Source organism: Hypanus sabinus, chromosome 6 (assembly GCF_030144855.1).
Source record: "Hypanus sabinus isolate sHypSab1 chromosome 6, sHypSab1.hap1, whole genome shotgun sequence".
Lineage (NCBI taxonomy): Eukaryota > Metazoa > Chordata > Chondrichthyes > Myliobatiformes > Dasyatidae > Hypanus > Hypanus sabinus.
The window spans coordinates 110,137,190-110,160,455 of record NC_082711.1 but is presented as its reverse complement, the minus strand read 5'-3'; the positions used below and the strand labels follow the sequence as shown (position 1 = coordinate 110,160,455).

Genomic DNA, 23,266 nt, shown 5'->3' with positions numbered 1-23,266 from the left:
GCAACATGTCTCCAAAGATGAATTTTCTACACTCCCGTTTCGACTTCTTCCCTGCAATTCTTGGTGCTCTCAGTGACGAGCACAGTGAAAAATTTTACCAGGACATCGCTGTCATGGAGAAACGGTATCAGGGCAACTGGAATCCATTAATGCTGGCTGATTATTGTTGGACACTTAAAGCGAGAAGCCTCAGGCACTGAGAGCAAATGAAAATCAACAACACATTTATAGCTTAGCTGAACTATTGCACCAAGCGTCAACAGTTATGCAATTAAACGCATTATATTCAATAAAAGTTAATTTCTCGTCTCTCCAAATACCTATGCGATAGAAGAACTCTGAAATTATATTTGTGTTCAGCTTGAAGTGCTCCATCATAAGCAAACACAATTTCGGAGGAAGCAACACTCCCGAAAAAATTTGCTGTCTAGCGAGACAAATTTAGATGATACAGTGTGATCAGTGGTCCAGAACTCTGTGAGTTAGGCCAGAACTTAATCACCATCCCCTTCCCATCTACTGTCTCTGGATCCTTCAATTTTATACACCTCAGTTAGGTACACCCCCCCCCCCCCCCCCCCCACTGCCAAATAAACACCAACAGCCCTGCTAATCACTTCAGTCATCACATTTCTCCAGTTCTGACAACAGAATTCTGGAGATCATTCTGATTACATCACTGCCTGGTATGGCGGGGCCACTGCACAGCATCAGAAAAAGCTTTAGAGGATTGGAAACTCAGTCAGCTCCATCACGGACACAAGCCTCCCAGCGTTCAGGACATCTTCAAAAGGCGATGCCTCAAAAAGTGGTATCCATTATTAAAGACCCTCATCACTCAGCACCCCTACCACCAGGGAGGGGGTACAGGAGCCTGAAGACACAGCTTCCTCCCCTCTGCCATCAGATTTCTGAATGGACAATGAATCGATGAACACTACCTTGTATTCCTCTTATAAACTATTTATTTTTGTAACCTGTTGGAACTTTTATGTCTTGCACAGAACAAGAAATTTCACGACATACCCCAGTGATAATGCCGTGGAACAACACACACAAAATACCGGAGGAACTCATCAGGTCAGACCGCAATGGAGGGAAGGTCAACGTTTTGGGCTGAGACCCTTCATCAGGACTGGAAAGGAAAGGGGAAAAAGCCAGAAGGAAGTACGTAGGGGGAGGGGAAGGAGGACAAGCCGGCAGGTGAGGTCAGGTGAGGGGGCGTGAGATGAGAAGCTGTGAGGTGATAGAAGGCTGAAGGAGGAATCTGACAGAAGAGGGGTGCGTCTTGGGAGAAATGGGAGGAGAAAGGGAGCCGGGGGAGGAGATGGGCAGGTGAGGAGAAAGAAGGGGTGAGAGGAGGAAATGGAAAAACAGGGAAGGGGAAGGGGGAAGCTCCACCATTATAATAAGAAATATAAAAGATAAATTGTGCAAAAAGAGAGCAAAGTAATTTGGTTGTTGAGAGACTGTTCAAAAATCAGATGGCAAAGCATATACCTGAAAAATATCTTCAAGTAGACAAGCACCGTTATTGTGGTTGAACCAAGTGGATAGAAACTGCTTGGTAGAAAACCACAGTAGAATTGCTTAGAAGTAGCTATAAACACGCGAACAATGAACAACAAGCCAAGCTATCTGCATTAAAGTCAGAGACCACCCATGCACAGGGGAGATCAGAGAGTCAAAGGAGATTGATTGAGAGTGAATGAGTATGGGTGGGTGGGAGGGAGGAAACATGGTTTGTTTTGTTGCATCCTGCCCGAAACATCGACTGTACTCTGTTTCATAGACGCTGCCTGGCCTGCTGAGTTCCTGCAGCATTTCATGTGCACTACTTGGATTTCCAACAACTGCAGACTTTCTCGTTCGTTTTGCTGTCGTTGCTTTGCTGTGTTCTGTCGTGTTGCTCTGCCGAGCATTGTGGGTACGCTACGTTGGTGCCGGAGTACGTGGCTACATTTGTGGGCTACCCCCAGCACATCCTTAGGTTGTGTTGGCTGTTAGGGCAAACAACACGTTTCGCTGTGTGTTCATGCAATATGAATCTGAAACCGAGTGTATGGCAACACTTGCGGCTGTCCCAGCTCATCGTTGGTGTGTTGGTTGTTAAAACAAACAAAGCATTTCACCATACACTTTGAAGTACATCTGATAAATACATCTAAATCTGATTAGGACTCCACTGATCTAAAGCCCGTAGGGTATGGGAGCTGATCAATTGTGAACACAAGAGGTTCTACAGATGCTGGAAATCCAGAGCAACTCACACAAAACACTGGAGGAACTCAGCAGGTCAGGCAGCGTCTATGGGGGAAAAAAAGAGTAAACAGTCGACATTTTGGGCTGAAAACCTTCTTCAGGACTGGAAAGGAAGGAACAGGGAAGATACCAGAATAAAAAGGTGGGGTGGGAGTTGGGGGAGGGAAGGAGGACAAGCTAGAGGTGATGGGTGAAGTCAGTTGGGTGGGAAAGGTAAAGGCCTGGTGAGGAAGGAATCTGATGAGAGGAGAGTGGATCATGGAAGAAAGGGTTGAAGGAGAGCACCAGGGGGAGGGGATAGGCAGGTAAGGAGTTAATTAAGAAGTCAGAGTGGGGAATACAAGAGGGAAGGAGGAGGGTAAAATCAACTTACTGGAAGTTGGAGAAACCAATGCTCATGCCATCAGGTTGGAGGCTACCTAGATGGAATCCGAGGTGTTGCTCCTCCATCCTGAGAGTGTCCTCGTTGTGGCAGAAGAGAAGGCCATGGATCAACATGTCAGAAAGGGTCCTGACGAAGGGTCTCGGCCCGAAACGTCGACAGTGCTTCTCTCTATAGATGCTGCCTGGCCTGCTGCATTCCACCAGCATTTTGTGTGTGTTGTTTGATGTCAGAAAGGGAATGGGAATAGGAACTAAAATGGTTGGCCACTGGGAAATTCATTGCTCTAATGAAAACCTGCCAGGTAACTCTCCAACTGCTTTGCATACAATACCTCCCTCCGGCAAAACATTACCTAGGAGCTTCTGAATCCGGGAGCACACTCCCAGTGTCCAAATAACTGGAAGCAAACAGCAGTAGCAAAGGTGTCATCGGTGTGGCTGAATTTTTAGCTACTTGGCAGGCATTTGCTGCAAATTCAAATGCTACTCCTAAAACCCCAACAGTGTTTTATAGGTTGGAGCTAACAAAGATGATGCTGTCAAGGATGTGGAGGATTTAGAGAGGGTGCAGAGATTTACCACGAAGCTGCCTAGATTAGACAGTGCATCTAACAAGGAAACGAACAGTGAATGTGCTGCTTATGTCAACGTCCAATACAGTCCGAGGACATGCCTGTAAGTGTCATCTTGCCTCTAGCACCCACACAGCATGCCCGTAACTTAAGGACCCTAAATCGTACATCTTTGGAATTTCGGAGGAAACCCAGGCGGTCATGGGGAGAACGTACAAACCCCTTGTAGGAAAGGGAAGTGAAGGAAATCGAATCCCAGTCGGTGTTCACTGGAACTATAAAGCGATTGCACTAACTGCTTTACTAATGTGTCTCCCCAATGTTTCCAACCCTGATCACCACTGCCAACCACAGCAATGTAGCAATGATCTGAATCAGGTTTTATATCACCAGCATAAGTCATGAAATCTGTTAACTTAGTGGTAGCAGTACATGATAATACACGGGGGAAAAAAGTAAAAGTATATATATATATACTAAATACAGTTAGCTTAAAAATAGTGCAAAAACAGAAATAATAAAAGTGAGGTACTGTTCATGGGTTCAATGTACACTTAGGAATCAGACAGCAGAGGGCAAGAAGATGGTCCTGAATCACTGAGTGTGTGCCCTCAGGCTTCTGTATCTCCTTCCTGATGGTGACAATGAGAAGAGGGCATGTCTGGGTGGTGGAGGTCCTTAATGATGGACACCGCCTTTTTGAAGATGTCTTGGATGCTGCAGAGGCCAGTAACCAAGATGGAGCTGACTAATTTTACATCTTTCTGTAGCTTTTCTCAATCCTGTGTAGTAGCCCCCCTACACCCCCATACCAGACAGTAATGCAGCCTGTCAGAACGCTCTCCACAGTACATCTATAGAGGTTTTGAGTGACTTAAGATGACAAGTCAAAGCTCCTCAAACTCCTAATGAAATATAGCTGCTGTCTTGCCTTCTTTATAACTGAATCCACATGTTGGGACCAAGACAAAAGATTTTGACAGCCAGGAACTTGAAACTGCTCACTCTCTCCACTTCTGATCCCTCTATGAGGATTGGTATGTGTTCTCTCATCTTACCCTTTCTGAAGTCCACAATCAGCTCTTTGGTCTTACTGACATTAAGTGCAAGGTTGTTGCTGCGACACCACTCAACCAGCAGGTATATCTCACTCCCGTACACCTTCTCATCTCCATCTGAGCTTCTGCCAATAATGGTTGTATCATCAGCGAGTTTATAGACGGCATTTGAGCTATATCGAGCCACGGTGATTGGGTACAGCGACAGCAGAACAGTGGGCTAAGCACACATTCCTGAGCTGCACCAGTGTTGATTGCCAGCAAGGAGGAGATATTAATATCAATCCACACAGATTGTGGTCTTCTGGTTAAGAAGTCAAGGATTCAATTGCAGAGGGAGTTAGAGAACCAGGTTCCATAGCTTACCGATCAAAATTCAAAGTTAATTTATTATCCAAGTACATACACAGTACTGTGCAAGAGTCTTAGGCACCCTTTACCTTGTTTCACACGGTCTGGCCTCCACACAGCCCTGATCTCAACATCATCAACACTGTCTGGAATCTCCCGGAGAGACACCAGAGCCTGCAGGAAGAACTGTGGCAAGTTCTCCAGGATGCTTGGAACAATTTTCTTATAAAACTGCACCACAGTATACCTAAGAGAATTGATGCAGTTTTAAAGGCAAAGGGAGGTCACACCAAATATTGATTCAAATTAGTTTTTTTTAAACTGTTTACTGCTCTTTATAGTAAGTTTTTTGATATTTAAAAGCTTCAATTCATTAGTTTTCAAAACATCTTCACAGATTTTTTACATGTATCTAAGACTTTGCACAGTACTGTATGCCACCATATTCAACCGAGATTCATTTTCTTGCAGGCATTCATAATAGAGCGAACTGACACAGAATCAATGCAAGCCATACCCAATGTGCAATAAAAACTGTGCAAATACAAAAAGAAAAACAAAACAATAAATACTGAGGACATGAGATGAAGGGCCTTTGAAAGCAAGTCCATGGGTTGTGAAATAAGCTCAGCATTGAGATGAGTGAAGTTATCCCCTCTGGTTCAATAGCCTGATGACTGAGGGGCAATAACCACTGCTCAACATGGTGGTGCGAATGCCTAGACTCCTGTATCTTCTTCCTGATGGCACCCCCACAGGCTCCTGCTTTCACCAGCCGTCCCTCTTCCCCAGACCCCCTCCATAACTCGGCCCTACGAAGGTCACACTTCCAGTGCCAACAGAGCATGTCCACAGCTCACCATCCCTAATCTAATCTTTAATCTTTTTGATGAGCTCAAGTCTGTCTCGGAGTGGCTGACTTCACACAATCAGGAAAGCTCGCTGATGCATCAATGTTCTGATGAGGCTGGAGAGAGCTAGACTTTGCATGTCTTTCGACAGATGCACAGTAGAAAGCATCACTTCTATGATACGGAAACTGCACCGCAGCAGACAGGGATGTTCCATAGCGGGTAGTCAAAACTGCCCAATGCATCACCAGTACCAGCCCACCCACCATCAAGGACATAAATATTCACAGAAAGGTGCCAGAAAAGGGCCAGTAACCATGAAGGATCCCACCCACCCTGCTCATGGACTGCTTGTCCCACTCCCATCAGGGAGGAGGCTACAGAGCATCAACGACAGGGTCTCCAGACTCAAAGAAAGTTACTTTCCCCAAGCAGTAAGGCTGATTAACACCTCTACCCACTAACCCCACCCTCCATACCCCAATCACCACCACTTCATTTCTTATCAGTCACCTTATGTACAAACACTCCTATGTCTAGCATCATGTTATGGACATACAATCAATGGATGTAAGCCACCTTATGTAATTATATTTATTGTGTTTTTTTTATTATTGTGTTCTTTATCTTTTGCGGTGCATCGGATCTGGAGTAACAATCATTTCATTCTCCTTTACACTTGTACTGGAAATGACATTAAACAATCTTGAAGATTAAAGATTAGCTTCACAGTTCACAAGTCAATGACCACTGCAGGTTGAAGGGGCAGCCTATAAGTGTCGCCACGATTCAGGCAATGACATAGCATGCCCACAACTCATTAACCCTGACCCATACCTCTTAGGACTGTGGGAGGAAACCGGAGCCCCCCTGAGGAAATCCACAGGGTCAGAGGGAGAAAGTACAGACTCCTTAAATATAGCAGTGCCAATTGAACCCAGATCACTCACTGTAACACGTTACGCTCGTCACTGTGCTACCATGTTACACCAATGAATGTCCTGGACTTAGTCATCTGCCAGCCATTCAGACGTGAAAATGGGAACTCGGGCTCAACAATACTTGAACAGCAAGGGTTAGAGTCATAGAACACTACAGCACAGAAACAGGCCCTTCAGCCCATCCAATCAGTGGCGAGCCATTAATCTGCCTGGTCCCATCGACCCACAGCCCTCCATAACCCTCCCATCCAGGCACCTATTGAAATTTCTCTCAAGCGTTGAAATCAAACCCCCATCTACCACTTGCACAAGCAGTTCATTCCAGTCTCACCACTGAGTGTTCCCCTTTAATATTTCACGTTTTACCCTTAACCCGTGGTAAAAAGCCTGCTTGCACGTATCCTATCTATACTCCTCGTCATTTTGTATACCTCTATCAAATCTCCTCTCAATCTTCTACATTCTTGGGAATAAAGTCCTAACCTATTCAAACTTTCCTTATAACTCAAGTCCCAGTAACATCTTTGTACATTTTCCCAGATCCCTCTGTTCTACCACATTCCTCGGTTACTCTTTCATTCACTGTACAAGACATGGTTGGTCCTACTAGTCTGCATTAAATTCCATCTGCCATTATTCAACCTATTTTTCCATTTGGTCCAGAACCTCCTGCAATCATTGACAGTCTTCCTCTCTGTGGTCCACTACATTCCCAATCCTGGTGTCATCTTCAAATTGGTTGATCCAGTTTTCCATGTTATCATCCCGGTCATTGATACAGATGACAAACCACAGTGGACCCAGCAACACTCCATTAGTCATAGGCCTCCTGTCAGAGAGGCAACCATCTGTAACCATTCTCTGGCTTCTCCCACAAAGCTAATATCTAATCCAATTTATTAGCTCATCTTGAATGTCACGCAACAGAACCTTCTCGAGCAAACGCCCACGTTGGACCTTTGCTGAAGTCTGGATAGACAACATCCACTGGCTTGCCTTCACCAACTAACTTCCTCAAAAAAATCTACAAGATTGGTTAGACACCTCCTAAAGCAAAATGCATACAGCAATGCGGACTTGCCCTAATCAGTCTGTATCTATCCAAATCCATCTGGTCCCTTGGAATACCTTTCAATAACTTTTTCCACTACTGATATCAGGTTCAGCAGCCTGTAATTTCCCAGTTTATTCTTAGTGTCAACAATAGCTAACCTCCCAATTCTTTGGCACCTCACCTGTCACTTTTTAAATATCTCTGCTAGAATCCCTGCAATTTCTGCACGAGCATCCTACAGGGTCTGAGGGAACCCTGATTTGCCTTAAGACAGCAAACACCTCCTTCTCTGTAGACTGTATAGTGTCCATGACATCACCTCCGTAGAATATGAGTCCATCTCCCAAGTAAGTACAGATATAGGTAATCCATTTAAGATCTCCCCCATCTCTTCTGGCTCCACACATAAATTACCACTCTAATCTTCTAATTTTGTCCTTTGAAATCCTTTTGGTCTTAATAGATTTGTAGAATCCCTTCTTCCCTTGTCTGCCAGAGCAACCTCATGCCTTCTTTTAGCCCTCCTGATTTCTTTCTTAAGTGTTCTCTTGCATTTCTTTTTTTTTTAATTTTTCTTTTTTTAAAATTATAGGAAGGAGAAGGGAAGGGATACAGACAGGGGGTTTGGACAGGAACAATCCAGCAGTCCCTCCTCTTCCTTAACCAGGGCCTCAACATCTCTTCAAAATAAAGGTTTCCCAAACTGGTTATCCTTCTACTGTGACAGGAACACACAAACTCTGTACTTTTAAAATTTCACTCTCGAAAGCCTCCCACTTACCAAGTACACCTTTGCCAGAAAACAATCCACAATTGCCAGAGTAGGCATCTTGCCAGATCTTTCTGATACTGTCAAAATGGCTCTTCTCCAACTTAGAATCTCGACCGAAGGACCAGGCCTATCCTTTTCCATAATTACCCTGAAATTAATGGCATTATGATCACTAGAGACAAAGTGCCCCCCCACACTAAAATCTGTCACCTGCCCTGTCTCATTCCCTTATTGGAGATCTAGACTTGTACTCTCTCTAGTTGGGACTTCTATCTATTGATTAAGGAAACTTTCCTGAACACATTTGCCAAACTCTATCCCATCCAGCCCTTTTACAGTATGGGAGTCCCAGTCAATAAGTTAAAATCATCTCCAACCTCTTGATAAATTTGCTCCTCTAAATCCTGCGGCCTATTAAATGGTCTATAGTAAATCTCTTTAACCTGGTGCCTTTCTCATTCCTCAGTTCCACCCATAAGCCCTCGCTAGATGAGCTGTCTAGTCTGTCCTGTCTGACATTTTCCTGAGTAGTAATGCCACCACTCCCCCTTTATCCCCTCCGACTCTATCGTGTCTGAAACAACAGAACCCCAGAATACCAAGCTGCCATTGCAGCTCCTCCTGCAACCAAGTCCCACTAATGGCTACAATATCATAACTTCACGTGCCTGAGCTCCTCTGCCTTTCCGACAATACTCGCTTTGAAATAAACACGGCTTAGAACATTATCCCACCATGCTCAACCTTTCCATTCCTGACTTTGTATGTAACCTTAACATCATCTTCCTCCACAACCACTCACTATCCATTCTGGCACTCTGATTCCCATTCCCTCACAATTCGAGTTTAATACCCCTCCCCATCCAGCAAACCTTCCTGCTAGGATATTAGATCCCCTCAGTTCAGATGCAATTCATCCCATTCTGTACAGGTCCCACGGTCCGTGGAAGAGACTCCAATGATCAAAAACTCTGAAGCCTTCCCTCCATTGTCATCTCCTTATCCAAGTGTTAAACTGTATCATCATCCTATTCCTGGTCTCACTAGCATGTAGCACAAGTAGCAATCTTGAGATCACAACCCTGGCAGGCCTGTCCTTTAACTTAGCACCTAACTCCCTGAACTAACTTGCAGGACTTCGTCACTCCTACCTATGTCATTGCTACTTCTACAGACCACAACCTCTCACCCTCACCCTCCCAACCTAAGAATGCCATGGACTCAATCTGAGACGTTCCTGACCCTGGCACCCGGGAGGTAACATACCATCTGGGAATCTCATTCTCGTCTACAGAACCTCTGGTCTGTTCCCCTAGTGAGCCAGAGGCCTAACCGCTGTAGCTTTCTTCTGCTAGTTCACCACACCCCACAACAGTATCCAAAGCAGTCTACCCATTGTTGAGGGGAAAAGTCAATGGGGTACTCAACACTGGCTGCCAATCCCCCTTCCTTCTCCTGACACTCACCGAGTCTCCTGTGTCCTGCACCTTGGGTGTAACTACCTCCCTGAATGTCCTGTCTATCAACCCCTCAGCCTCCCAAATGATGGAGTCCATCCATTTCCAGCTCCAACTCCTTAACAGAGGCTGTTAGAAGCTTCAGCGGGATGTACTTGTTGCAGTTGTAGTCATCAGGGACACTGGAGGTCTTCCTGGCTTCCTACAGCCTGCAAGAGGAGCCTTCAACTATCCTGCCTGGCATGCCTATTGCTCTAAATTACTTAATTCGATTACTTTTTGATCAGCAGCCGCGCAATGTTTGAACTCAAAGGGCAACTTTTATCTTTGATAAGCAATCGAGTGGTGCAAGAAATCTGTGATCCTTGCTCAACAACCTGCCAAATAAAACCGTGGCCACCGCCACGCAACCATTTCAGTTTGGAATTCTGATGCATTCACAGATACGTGGAAGGGCACGCGTGTATGCACTCACACACACACGGCAGTGTGCACAGTCACAAACACACAGAGGTGTACACAACATTCACAAACATACGGGGTTGTACACACACACACAAACACAAGGAGCTGCATGCTCAGGATAGAAGATGTAGCATATCTATTTTCTCAACAGGGAGAAAATTCAGGAATCAGAGGTGCAAAGGGACTTGGGAGTCCTTGTGCAGAACACCCTGAAGATTAACTTGCAGGACGAGTCACTGGTGAGGAAGGCAAATGCAATGATAGTATTCATTTCGAGTGGACTAGAATATAAAAGCAAGGATGGAATGCTGAGGCTTTATCGGGCAGTAGTCAGACGGTAGTTGGTGAGCGGTTCTGGGGCCCCTATCACCACCGAGATAAAGGGAATTGAAATTCACATATGTCATCATATCGATATTTAGCACAATGGTGGGGAATGCATTCCTACAGACACTGGAATGAGCAACACACACAAAATGATGCAGGAACTCAGCAGGTCAGGCAGCACCTATGGAAATTAAAATACAGTCAACACTTCAGGGTGAGACTCTTCATCAGGACTGGAAAGGAAGGGGGAAGACACCAGAATAGGAAGATGTTGGGGAGGGGAAGGGAAGGAGGATAGTTAGAAGCTAAAAGCTGAAGCCAGGTGGGTGGGAAATGTAAAGGGCTGGACAGGAAGGAATCTGATAGGAGAGGAGAGTGGAACATGGGAGAAAGGGAAGAACGAGGAGCATCAACGGGAGCTGATAAGCGGGTGAGGAGAAGAGGTACGAGGCCAGAGTGGAGGATAGAAGAGGTATGAGGCCAGAGTGGAGAATAGAAGAGGTACGAGGCCAGAGTGGAGAATAGAAGAGGTACGAGGCCAGAGTGGAGAATAGAAGAGGTACGAGGCCAGAGTGGAGAATAGAAGAGGTACGAGGCCAGAGTGGAGAATAGAAGAGGGAAGGGGTGGTGGGGGGAGAGAAAAAATACCAGAAGGAGAAATTGATGTTCACGCCTTCAGGTTTGAGGTTACCCAAACAGAATACGATGTGTTGCTTCTCTAGTCAAAACGGGAATAGGGATGGGAATTAAAGTTGTTGGGCACCAGAAAATTTCACTTTTGGCAATTGGAGTGGAGGTGTTGAACAAAGTTGTCTCCCAAGCTACATGTGAGCTGTAAACCATGCCAATTTTCCACCTAAATCACTGCAACAAGCTGCCTTTAATTATGTCTAACGCTTCACGGGAGTGAGACAACAGTCTAAGGGGAGTTAAGGGGCAGAAACTGCCAACAGTTATTACCGCTGGAAGAGGCTCCCTTTGTGAAATTGCAAGGCGTCGTGTGTGCGGAGAAGAATGTAAAATTAGACTAAATTTTGTGCTGAAATCACCAAAACAATTTAAATGCCCTATCTAAAATATCTTATGTAAGAAATCATTAGAGAGATTCAAAATAGATTAACTAAGGTGTATTCTACACTAAGAACAAAACTTTTAAAGGAAAGAAATTACAAGGATGTTGCTGAGACTTGAGGAGCTCAGTTATCGGGAAAGGTTGAGTAGGTTAGGACTTCATTCTCTGGAGTGTAGGAGAATGGGTTAAGGGTGAAAGATGGAATATTTGAGGGGAACTGGTTGGGAGCCTCTTCATTCAGAGGGTGATGAGAGTGTGGAACAAGCTGCCGTTGGAAGTGGTGGTTGCAGGGTTGGTTTCTGTACTTAAGAGAAGCTTGGGAGAGCTATGGAATGGGTGCAGGTCAATGGGGCTCAGCAGATTAATAGCTTGGCATGAACTAGATGGATTGAACAGCTTGTTTCTGTGCTGTCGTGTTATAAAGTTCTTTCATAAGAAGAACCCATGACCGAGACTAACAGCCATCCTCCCCCATTTATAGCCGGGAGAATAGACCCATTCTTATCACGATGCAGGCACCATTGACAGGTTTAGATTCCTTACATGAGTTGAGCTGTGTACTGTCCTGATGATTCCATTAACAAACTGGGCAAAATCCGGCCATTAGGTCACCTGATTAAAATCTCAGCCCAGGCAAAGGAAGATTGCAAATTCAGAGCAGCTGAGGCAAATCCAAACTTCAATGTGGATAGAAATTAAAACAATAATTGCACAAAGGTGCAGGTAATGCAGAAGAAATCAAACAGTGTGGACATCCTATGGAATTTTGGGATGAGAAGTTGTTCCAGGTGGAAGAGATTTTGGACTTCTGGCCCTTCTAGCAGGTGGTAAAGTCAAAGTTCAAAGTAAATTCATTACCAAAGCTTGTTAATGTCACCTATTGCATAGCTCAAGTGTATCAAGGTGCTGGTGACCTACGGCAACATTTTGCAGCAGCTCACAAAACCAGTGAATGTTCTTCTGAGCTGCAGCCTGCAACTTGCCGTGAAGAAATGCACTTCTCAACCACCGAATCAAACTAGCAACTTTACCATCTCCTGAAGGAGTCGGCGAACTTGACTCTCGGGTACGGCATGTTGAAGTGGTTGGCGTTTTGCCCGAAGAGAGTTTGCTGGGACGGACTTCAGACAGATTAGAGCATCGAGGGCCAACAGCAGAGAACCAATTGGTGCTCAGCCCCACACTCCAAGCCAGCCAAGGTCGCCCACCTGCACAGGAGCCACTTGCCTGCCTTTGACCCATCCCTCTCCCTTCTCAGCACCACCCTCGGGTGGAGGGTCCAGGAGTCTTGACTCCCAGGCCACCTGGTTTCCGAACAGCTGTTGCCCCACAACAATCGGGCTTCACTCGCCTCAGCGCTGAACTGATTCCACAGCCTCCAGACTCACGCTCAGGGACTCTGCCTTCGTTGTGTGTGGTTTCTCATGGATCCTGAGGATGCCCGCAAGAAAAGGAATCTCAAGATTGTACATGGTATACATACTTTGATAGTAAATGGACTTTGAGATCCATTTACGTCGGCATTTGCAGGAAAAGAAAGAAAGGGAAGCGGTACTGGAGCCTCAGGACCCAAACCACCAGGTTCAGGAACTGTTGTCACCCCCTCAATCAGACTCTTGAGCAAGAAGGAATAATTTCACTCATCTTCCCTCACCCCATCACTGAACCGTTCCCACAACCTATGGACTCACCTTCAAGGACCCTTCATCTCATGTTCTTGATATTTATTGCTTGTTTATTTATTTACTTGTACTTGCACATCAGTTGTTTGTCCATCCTGTTGTGCTGGTTCTCAGGGTTGCATATTGGTGACACATACATACACCTCGATAATAATTGTAAGTGGACGTAAAGTGTTTGAGAAAGTTTCAAAACATGTGTTCTGAATGCTCAGCCACACCACCCCCCCCCCCCCAGCCCATCCCATAAACATTAGATCACTCCCCCTGACTCAGTCCAGAGGGAATTTTATTTTAGGGTCTTGGCAGTTAAAGATATATAGAACAGTACTGCACAGTACAGACCCTGAACAGAACACAATACTCCTAGTGTAGTCTAACCAGGGTTCTATAGAGCTGCAACATTGCTTCACAGCTCTTAAATTCAGTCCCCTGACTGATGAAGGCCAGCACACCATACCCCACCCCTTAACCAGCCTATCTACTTCCACAGTAACTTTCAGAGATCTATGTACATGGACCCTGACCCCTCTGTTTCATCACACTGCTAAGAGTCCTGCCCTTCGGAGTTTAAGCCCGGCTCCAGGTCAATGATATTCTACACAGCAAAACAGCCATTGCATTAAATCTGACATAAACTACATCCCTCAAGCTCTGGTACAATTGGCTGATCAAAATGTGTCTCTTTCTTTCCAAACAAAATTATAGCAGGAGAATTAAGATTATGGTTCACAGCAGGCACAGTAATTCCCATAGCATGAAGAACTAAAAATACCCCAGAAATGGGACTTGCTGGCTTGCTTGCAAAAACGTACCGCTCATTCTCAAACCTTTGGGGGATCAGCCACATAATTAATGAAGTTTAATTCATTTTTACACCTGAACAGGTCCCCGAGGCTGAAATTACCTTCCCCCACCACCCTCCTGGATATACCACAGAGAGCATTCTAACTGGTTACATCACCAACCCTCCTGAATGTACCACAGAGAGCTGGTTCCATCACTGTCTGCTACCGAGGGGCCACTGCACAAGATCAGAAAAAGCTGCAGAAAGTCGTGAACTCAGTCAGCTTCACCATGGGCACTAGCCCGCCCAGCATCCAGGACATCTTCAAAAGGCAATGCCTCGAAAAGGCAGCGTCCATCATTAAGGGCCCTTAGCACCCAGGACATGCCTCTTCTCATTACTATCATTAGAGAGGAGGTACAGGAGCCTGAAGACACACACTCAGTACTTTAGAAACATCTTCTAACCCTGTGCCATCTGACATCTGAATGGGCAATGAATCCACACACACTACCCCAGTATTTTATTTTTACTGTCTTTTTGCACTACTCATTATAATTACACCCCCCCCCCCCCACCAATGAGGAACTCAGCATGCCAGGCAATGGAATAAACAGTTGATGTTTCTGCCCTAGACCTTCATCTGGACTAGAAAGGAAGGGGGAAGAAGCCAGAATAAGAAGGGGTAAAAGAGGAAGGAGTACAAGCTGGTAGGTGATAGGTGAAAGCAGGTGAGGGGGGGAAGATGGGTGGGTGGGGAGGGGGCTGAAATGGGGCACAAGTGGTTCTGCAGATGCTGGAAGTCCAGACTAATGCACACCAAATGCAGGAGGGACTCAGCAGGTCAGGCAGTGTCTGTGGAGAGGAATAAACAATGGATGTTTCGGACCAACACCTTTCATCAGGACTGGAACGGAAGAGGGAAGGATCCAGAATAAAAAGGCGGGTGGAGGGGGAAGGAGGATAGAAGGTGATAGGTGAAGCCTGGTGTTGTATGTGTGTGTGTGGGGGGGACGACACAAAGACACTGGGAGGTGAAAGGTAGGAGAGGTTACAGGCTGAAAAAGAAAAAAAATCTGATCGGAGTGGACGGTTGGTAACCTCCAAACTGATGACATGAACATCGGCTTCTCCAACATGCGTTAACGTCTCTCCCTTTTTGTCCATTCCCCATTCTGGTTCCCCCCTCACCCCCCCCCCCCGCCCCCCCGGTCATCCCTTCTCCTTCCCCTTCTCCCATGGTCCACTCTCCTCTTCAGCCTTTTACCTTTTCCCACCCGTCACCTCCCAGCTTCTCTGTTGACTGTTTATTCACTTTTATCGACGCTGCCTGACCTGCCGAGTTCCTCCAACATTTTGTGTGTATTACTTTGATTTCCAGCATCTGCAGGATCTCCTGTGTTTACGACCAATAATAGTTCTGTTCACTGAAGGAGCTGTAAAATATTTGAGTATTTCTTGTGCTTGTGCAACTTTTTTTTGTAAGCATATTGCATTGTCGAGGAAACATTCACCCACCCACAACTGGGGCACGGTATTTATCAAGAGCACACCTTTGCTTTCTCTCTGTGGTAGACAGGGTTAAGGGATGGGACACAATGAGATAACTGCTGCAACCTTGCAAAATGGAATTCCAATGGCCAAGTTAAATACAATATAAATCAAGCTGGGTGTGTCTTACTATAACCCGGATAACAAGATTCATTTGCCAATGGCTCGGTTTAGTTCCACATTATTCAGTACTTGGAAGGGAATACACACACTAATGCTGGAGGAACTCAGCAGGCCTGGCAGCATCTACGGAGAGGAATAAACAGTCAACATCTCAGGCTGAGACCCTTCATCGGGACTGAGAAGGAAGGAGTAAGATGCCAGAATAAAAAAGGTAGGTGGATAGCTGGAAGGGTGGGAAAGGTAAAGAGTCGGAGAAGGAATCTCACAGGAGAGGAGGACCAGAGGAGAAAGGGAAGGAGGAAAGGACCCAGAGGGAGGTGATAGGTGCAGAGGTCAGGAGGACAGAGTGGGGAATGGATGAAGAGAGAGGGTACGGAGAAATCAATGTTCATGCCACCAGGTTGGAGGCTCCCCATACAGAATATGAGGTGTTGCTCCTCCACCTGGAGAATAACTTCATCGTGGAGGCTTTAGAGAGGGCTCGGAGGAGATTTAAAGGATGTTGCCTGGATTAGGGAGAGTGTCTAATGAGCATGGGTTAAGTGAGCCAGGGCTTTTCTATTTAGAGTGAAGGAGGGTGAGAGGTGACTCGATAGAGGTGTACATAAGAGTGGATGGTCACTGTCCACCTGATTTTGAGGTGATTATTGAAAATTTAGGGGGGATGTCAGGGGTAGTTTTTTCTTGATACACAGAGTGGTGGGTGTATAGAATGTCCTGCCAGGGGTGATGGTAAAGGCAGCTACATTCAGGATGTTCAGTTAACCCTTAGATAGGTGCAAGGATGATAGGAAAATGGAGAGTTCTGTAAGAGGGAAGGATTAGGTTGATCTTGGAGTAGGTTGAAAGGTCGGCAAAACAATGGGGTGTACTGTTCAATGTTCCTTTGTTCAAGGGAACAGCTTAAAGTGAAATGGGGGCTGTGGTGGAAGGAGGAGGGGAGGGCAAGTTTTAAAGAGGAAAACAGATATAATCCCAGGCACACAAGAGATTCTGCAGATGCTGGTGATCCAGAGTAACAGACACAAAATGCTGGTCAGGTCAGGGAGGAATAAACAGTCGATGTTTCAGGCTGAGACACCTCAAGACTTGGAAAAAAATTGTTTTCTCCCTCAGAGCTGCTGCTATTACTGAACGTGTTATTGTACTATAGCCGGCATATGACTACTATTCCTAGAGAGATGCCCTGCCCACCACAGTGGAACATTTATATTAACCCTTTAGAATCAGAGAGACAGTTAATGAGCACAGACAACAGTCCATTCACCCAACCCAGCCTGGAGACCCTCCTGATACCCCTCCCAGGGCCCGGAGACCCTCCCGATACCCCTCCCAGGGCCTGCCACCCGCTACCCCTCCCAGGGCCCGGAGACCCTCCCGATACCCCTCCCCAGGGCCCGGAGACCCTCCCGATACCCCTCCCCAGGACCCAGAGACCCTCCCAATACCCCTCCCCAGGGCCTGGCCCCATGCCGATTCCCCTCCCCAAGGTCTGGAGACCCTCCCGATACACCTTCCCAGGGTCCTGGGCCCTCCTGTTCCCTCTCCCCAGGGTCCAGCACCCTCCTAAACTCTCTCCTCCTCTCCCTTTCAGATGCCACACCTGAATGGAAATGATTGCCATGATGCTTGACCAAACCATAACTCAGACCATAAGAGATTGTCGCACCATTGGGCCATTCATCCCATCATGTCTGTTGAACTGCCAATTTATTATCCCTCTTAACCCCATTCCCCTGCCTTCTCATTTGTAACCTTTGACGCCCTGACTATTCCAGAACCCATCGAGCTCTGCTTTAAATGACTTGGATGAATTCCACAGGTCAGCACCTTCTGGCTAAAGAAATTCCTCCTCATCTCTGCTCTAAAGGGTCACTTCTCTAATCTGCCACTGTCCCCCCTGGTCCTAGACTCCCCCAGCCTCTCCACACCCACTCTATCTAACCTTTCCAATATGCAGTAAGAGTCATAGAGCACCACAGCACAGAAACAGGCCATACAGCCCATCTACTCTGTGTCCAACCAGTCCCATCAACATGCACTTATGTTTCATACAGAGGGGGACTCTAGGACTGGAGGGCACAGTGTCCCTTTACAGCAGAGAGGGGTAAGTATTTCTTTAGCCAGAGGGTGGGGAATGTTTGGAATTCATTCCCAAAGATGGCTGTGGAGGCCAAGTTATTGGGTACATTTAAATCACAGTGTCGATAGGTTATTGATTAGTCAGGGCTTCAAAGGTTGCAGGAAGAAGGCAGAAGGTTCTGGGCAGGAGAATGGGGCTGAGGGATAATAAATCGGCCATGATGGAATGGTGGAACACACTCGATGGTCGAATGGACTTATTCTGTTCCTGTGTCTTACAGAATGTTCTGCAACACGATGGGCCAAATGGCCTCCACCTGTGCTGCAAGGAGATACAAGATACTGAGATCCCAGGGCAAGCTGGGCGGTGTTGTCAGGAACTCAAATTGTGAAGATAACTGTGTGGCTGAACAAGATGAAGACCAGGAGATGCAAGACTTAAGGTCATACCGTAGGAGCGGAGTCAGACCACTCGGCCCATCGAGTCTGCCACCCCATTCCATCCTGGCTGATTTATTATCCCTCTCAACCCCATTCTCCTGCCCAGAACCTTTGACATACTGACTAATCAGGAACCTATCAACCTCTGCCCTAAATACATCCAATGACCAGGCCTCCACAGCCCACTGTGGCAATGAATCGCACAGCCACCACTCTCTGGATAAGGACATTTCCTCCTTGCCTCCGTTCTAAATGAATGCCCCTCTAATCCGAGGTTGTGCCATCTGGTCCTAGACTCACCCACTTATGGAAACATCTCCACATTCACTCTCTCTGGGCCTTTCAATATTCAACAGGTTTCAATGAGATCCTCCCTCATTCTTTAAACCCCAGTGACTACAGGGGCAGAGCCAGCAAAAGCTCATGTTAACCCTTTACTTCCTGGGATCATTCTCCAGAACCTCCTCTGGACCCTCCCCAACGCCAGCACATCTGTTCTTAGATAAGGGACCCAGTACTGCTCACAATACTCCTAGCGCAGTCTGTCCAATGCCTTATAAACCTCAGCATCATATCCTTGCTCTCATATTCTAGTCCTCGCGAATTGAATACAATACGCAGTAGGTCGAATGCAATTCCATACACCAGGGCTGGAGATGAAGGGGACCTTCGCTGCATGGGGCTCAACATATCAGAGCCGACCTTCGGCGGACCTTGGTGACATGGCGCTCACTGACTTGTCACCGAGCAGCCCGCTTAACTAACTGGAAGGGGCAAACGCGAACCCGGTGTAACGTTACACATAAACTTCCACAACTTTGGACTGTTTTTCTGCTCACACACCACGCAGCTGAGCAAAGAAAGCCGTGGAGCACAATCGTGCCACTTTTTACCTCGTGTCAGTACCGTGCAAAAGAGGCTAAGACCTTCTCTTCCCCTCTCCTCCAAACTACACCGCGGTCTTCGTGCAGATCATCCGCTCCTGGAACGTTTATTTCGGGTAATATATTAATTCTCTCTCTCTCTTTGGGGGAACAGCGTCAAGAATAAATATGCACGTCTACTTAAGAGTAAATAGTATATTTTCACTGCAGATTTCAAAACAGTTTTGGGATCTTACTTTAACATCAATTCTCTCGCTCCTTTTTGAAGCGCAATAGACAGGCATGTCCACTCAGTTTAAATATTTCAGATTTTTAAATAGATCTTTGCTTTAAACAAAAAAAAAACAAAACAAAAAAGTTGTGTCTTACTTTCCTGTGACAATAACAGAAGATAAAGACGTTCCCCTGACAATAACAGAAGATAAAGACGCCTGTGATACCTTCACCATTCTTGGGTCGCCCTCTGCTCCGCGGCCGGTGAACACGCAGCTCCCGGGCTCGGCGGGGCTCAAGCAGTCCGCCGTCTGCACGGTACCGACCCGCTCGGGGACTCTGCGGCTCACGGCTCACGGCTCACGGCTCCTGGTTCTCCGCTGCCGACGTGGCGCTCCGCCCCACTCCACACATACACACACTCAACCGGACGTGGCGTCAACTACAACGCAGGAGAGGGGGGAACTGCCAAAACGACAGTTAATTGTCACTGCACAGCTGTCAGTGGAAGGAGGAGTAACGGGGGGGAAATTAGCGTCTGAAGCTGAGGCGTCACAGCCTGTTGTACGTGTGGATCCGACCACAGCATCTGCGGTGTACTTTGTGTTCACAGTTGAGAGGTTCCCGCTGGAGAAGAGGTCGGAGTCCACGTGCAGGATTCTCCTAAAGGTTAAATGTGCAGGTTGAGTCGGTGGTAAGCGAGACAACTGCAGTGTTAGAACTCATTTCGAGGGGACTAGAATACTAAAAAAAATACAAGGTTGTGATGCTGAGGCTGTATAAGGCATTGGTGTACCGGGGTATTATGAGCAGTTTTGGGCCGCTTATCTAAGAAAAGGAATGTGCAGGCATGGTGAGAGTCACGAGAATGATCCCGGGAATGAAAAGGTTAATGTTTGAGTAGGGTTTAATGCCTATAGGCCTGTAATCGTTGGCGTTTGGAAGATTGGGGGTGGGGGAATCTCATTTTTAAAAACCTATCGAATATTGAAAAGGTCCAGGGAGAGTGGACGTGGAGAGGACGTTTCCTGCAGTCGGGAGTTTAGAGAGTACAGCGACGTCCCTTTAGAACAGAGACAAGGAGCAATTTCTTTATCAGAGGGCGGTGAATCGGTGGAATTCATTGCCATGGATGTTGTGCCGGGTATATTTAAAATGGAAATCATAGGTTCTTGATTAATAAGGGTGTGAAAGGCAGGAGAATGGGTTTGAGATGGATAATAAATCAGCCATGTTGGAGCAGACTCGATGGGTCAAATGGCTCAATTTTGCTGCCACAGCTAATCTACATCCAATTGACCACAGCCGTCCTTCACATGTTGCAAAGATACAATGCTCATGGAGAACTCCTGTAACTACAGGGGACTTCCTACAATTATTATTAATCCTTTACTCAGGGTCCACTTTTAATAGAAGACCAGAATACGAGGAAGCAGAATTTGGCCATTCTGCTAGTTTCTCCACTCCACACCATCACTGACCTCATCCGCTCTGGAGAACTCCCAGCCACTGCCACCAAACTCATAGCTCTCTTACCCTGTACTGCTCGCTTCTACTTGCCACAAACTGGACTGTCCGGGTAGGCCTATTGTTGCTGCCTGCTTCTGCCTTACTGAAACTGTGTCCTCACACCTCGATTCCATTTGATCCCCCTCGGATCAGCACCTTCCCACCTATATCCGCGACACTTCTCATATTTTCGATCCCCTCACTAACTTCCAATTCCCTGGCCCTGACCACCTCATTTTCACCATGGATGTCCAGTCCCTATACACTTCTACCCCCATCAAGAAGGCCTCAAAGCTCCCCACTTACTCCTGACAGAAGAACCAACCAATACCCCTCCACCACCTCTCTGTCTGGCAGAACTGGTTCTCACACTCAACAATTTTTCCTTTGGCTCCTCATGGTTGTGGGGAAAAGGCAGGTCGGTGGAGATGAGTCCATGGCCAGATCAGCTGTGATCTTATTGAATGGCGGAGCAGGCTCAATGGGCCAGATGGCCACCTCCTGCTCCTATTTCTTATGTTCTTATGCTATGTTCTTCTTCCTCCAAACCCGAGGGTCAGCCGTGGGCCCAAGTTAAGCCTGCCTCTTCGTCGGCGATGTAGAACAGTCCATGTTCGAATCTTTACGCGGTTATACTCCCCAACTCCTCCTCTGCTAAACTGACGACTGCATTGGTGCTGCTTCATGCACCCAAGCTGATCTTGTCAATTTCATCAATTTTGCCTGTAATTTCCACCCTGACCTTAAATCCACGAGGTCCATTTCTGACAACTCTCTCCACTTTATCAATCATCTGTCTCCATATCAGGAGACAAACTGGCAACTGAAATCTTTTATAAACATACTGATTCCTGTAGTTATTTTGACTATACCTGTCCCCATCTTATCTCCTGCAAAAGTTCTATTCTCTCATCTCAGTTCCTTCACTTCTGTGACTTTCTATTCCAGGATCTGGAGATGTCCTCCTCCTTTAAAGAACAGGGTTCTCTCCCTCTGCTATTGGTGCTGCCCTCACCCGCATTTCTTCTATTTCCCAAACAACAACACTCACCCTATCTTCCCACCATCATAATCGGGATGTAGTCCTCCTTGTTCTTACTTACCACCCCAACAGCCTCCGCATCCAACACATCATCGTCCTCTACTTCTGCCACCTCCAAAGAGATCCATTAAGCATATCTTGACCTCCCCCCATCTCTCCACCTTCCGCAGGGATCACTCCACAATTCCCTTGTCCATTCATCTCTCCCCACTAATCTCCTCCAGGCACTTATCCCTGCAGGTGGCCTAAGTGGTACACCTCCTCCCTCACCTGCATTTGGAGGCCCAAACAGTCCTTCCAGGTGAGGCAACACTTCACCTGTGAATCTGCTGGGCTTGACTATTGTGTCCGGCGTCCCCGAAGGAGCCTCCTCTACACTGGTGAGACCCGTCGTAGATTGGAGGACCTCTTCGTTGAGCAGCTCCACAGCATCTCTCCACAGGTGCAATTTGCCAGTGGGCAAACATTTTAATTCTGATTCACTTCCCCTTTCTGACATAGCGATCCATGGCCTGATCTTATACCAAGACGAGGTCTGACTCAGGGCAGAAGACCAACACTTTATATTCCGTCCGGGTACCCTCCAACCTGATGATAGATTTATCTTTTTCTCCCGCCGGTGAACAAAAATTCCACCACCACCCCATTCCCCACTCTGATCTCTCACCTGCCTATTACTTTCCCCTGGGTCTTTTTCCTCCTTCCCTTCTTCCTATTGTCCACTCTCCCTCTGTCAGATTCTGTCTTCTCCAGCCCTTGACCTTTCCCACCCACCTGGTTTCACCTATCACCCTCCAACTAGTGTCCTTCCCTTACTCCCACCCTGTATTTCAGGCATCCCATCCCCTCCCTCTCAGTCCTGAAGAAGGGTCTCGGCCTGAAGTATCAACTGTTTACTCTTTTTCCATTGACACTGCCTGGCCAGCTGAGTTCCTCCAATGTTTCCTGTGTATTGCTTTGGATTTCCAGCATCTTCAAATTTTCTCATGTTTGAAATTAGGCCATTCAGCCCATCAAATCAACTCTGCCATTCCATCATGGCTGTTTTATTATCCCTCTCTACCCCATTCTGCCTTCTCCTTGTAACCTTTGACTCTCTAACTTAACTAAAAATGTAACAACCTCCACTTTCACAACGCCCAGTGACCTGGCCTCCACAACCATCTGTGAAAATGAATTCCACAGATTCCCCACCCTCTGGCTAAAGAAATGTCTCCTTATCTCTGCTCTAAAGGGACATACTTCTATTCTGAGACTATGCCCCATTGTCTCTGTCTACCTCACTATCAGAAACATCCTCTCCACATCCACTCTGTATAGGTCTTTCAAATGGAATAGGTTTCAATGATATCCCCCACCCTCAAACTACACAATATAGGAGTAGGGCCA

At 46.6% G+C, this 23,266-nt stretch overlaps 1 protein-coding gene across 1 annotated transcript in view; it reads right to left on the bottom strand.

The window, feature by feature from the left end:
* The window catches only part of zgc:153675 (uncharacterized protein LOC768179 homolog), a 37,740-nt gene extending 18,015 nt beyond the window's left edge, over positions 1-19,725 (bottom strand). Inside the window, exon 1 of the mRNA XM_059972725.1 lies at positions 19,554-19,725. Within this exon, the coding sequence (XP_059828708.1) occupies positions 19,554-19,562 (9 nt within the window). The 5' untranslated portion in view covers positions 19,563-19,725. The remainder of the gene's footprint in view (positions 1-19,553) is intronic.
* Between the last annotated feature and the right edge of the window lie 3,541 nt (positions 19,726-23,266).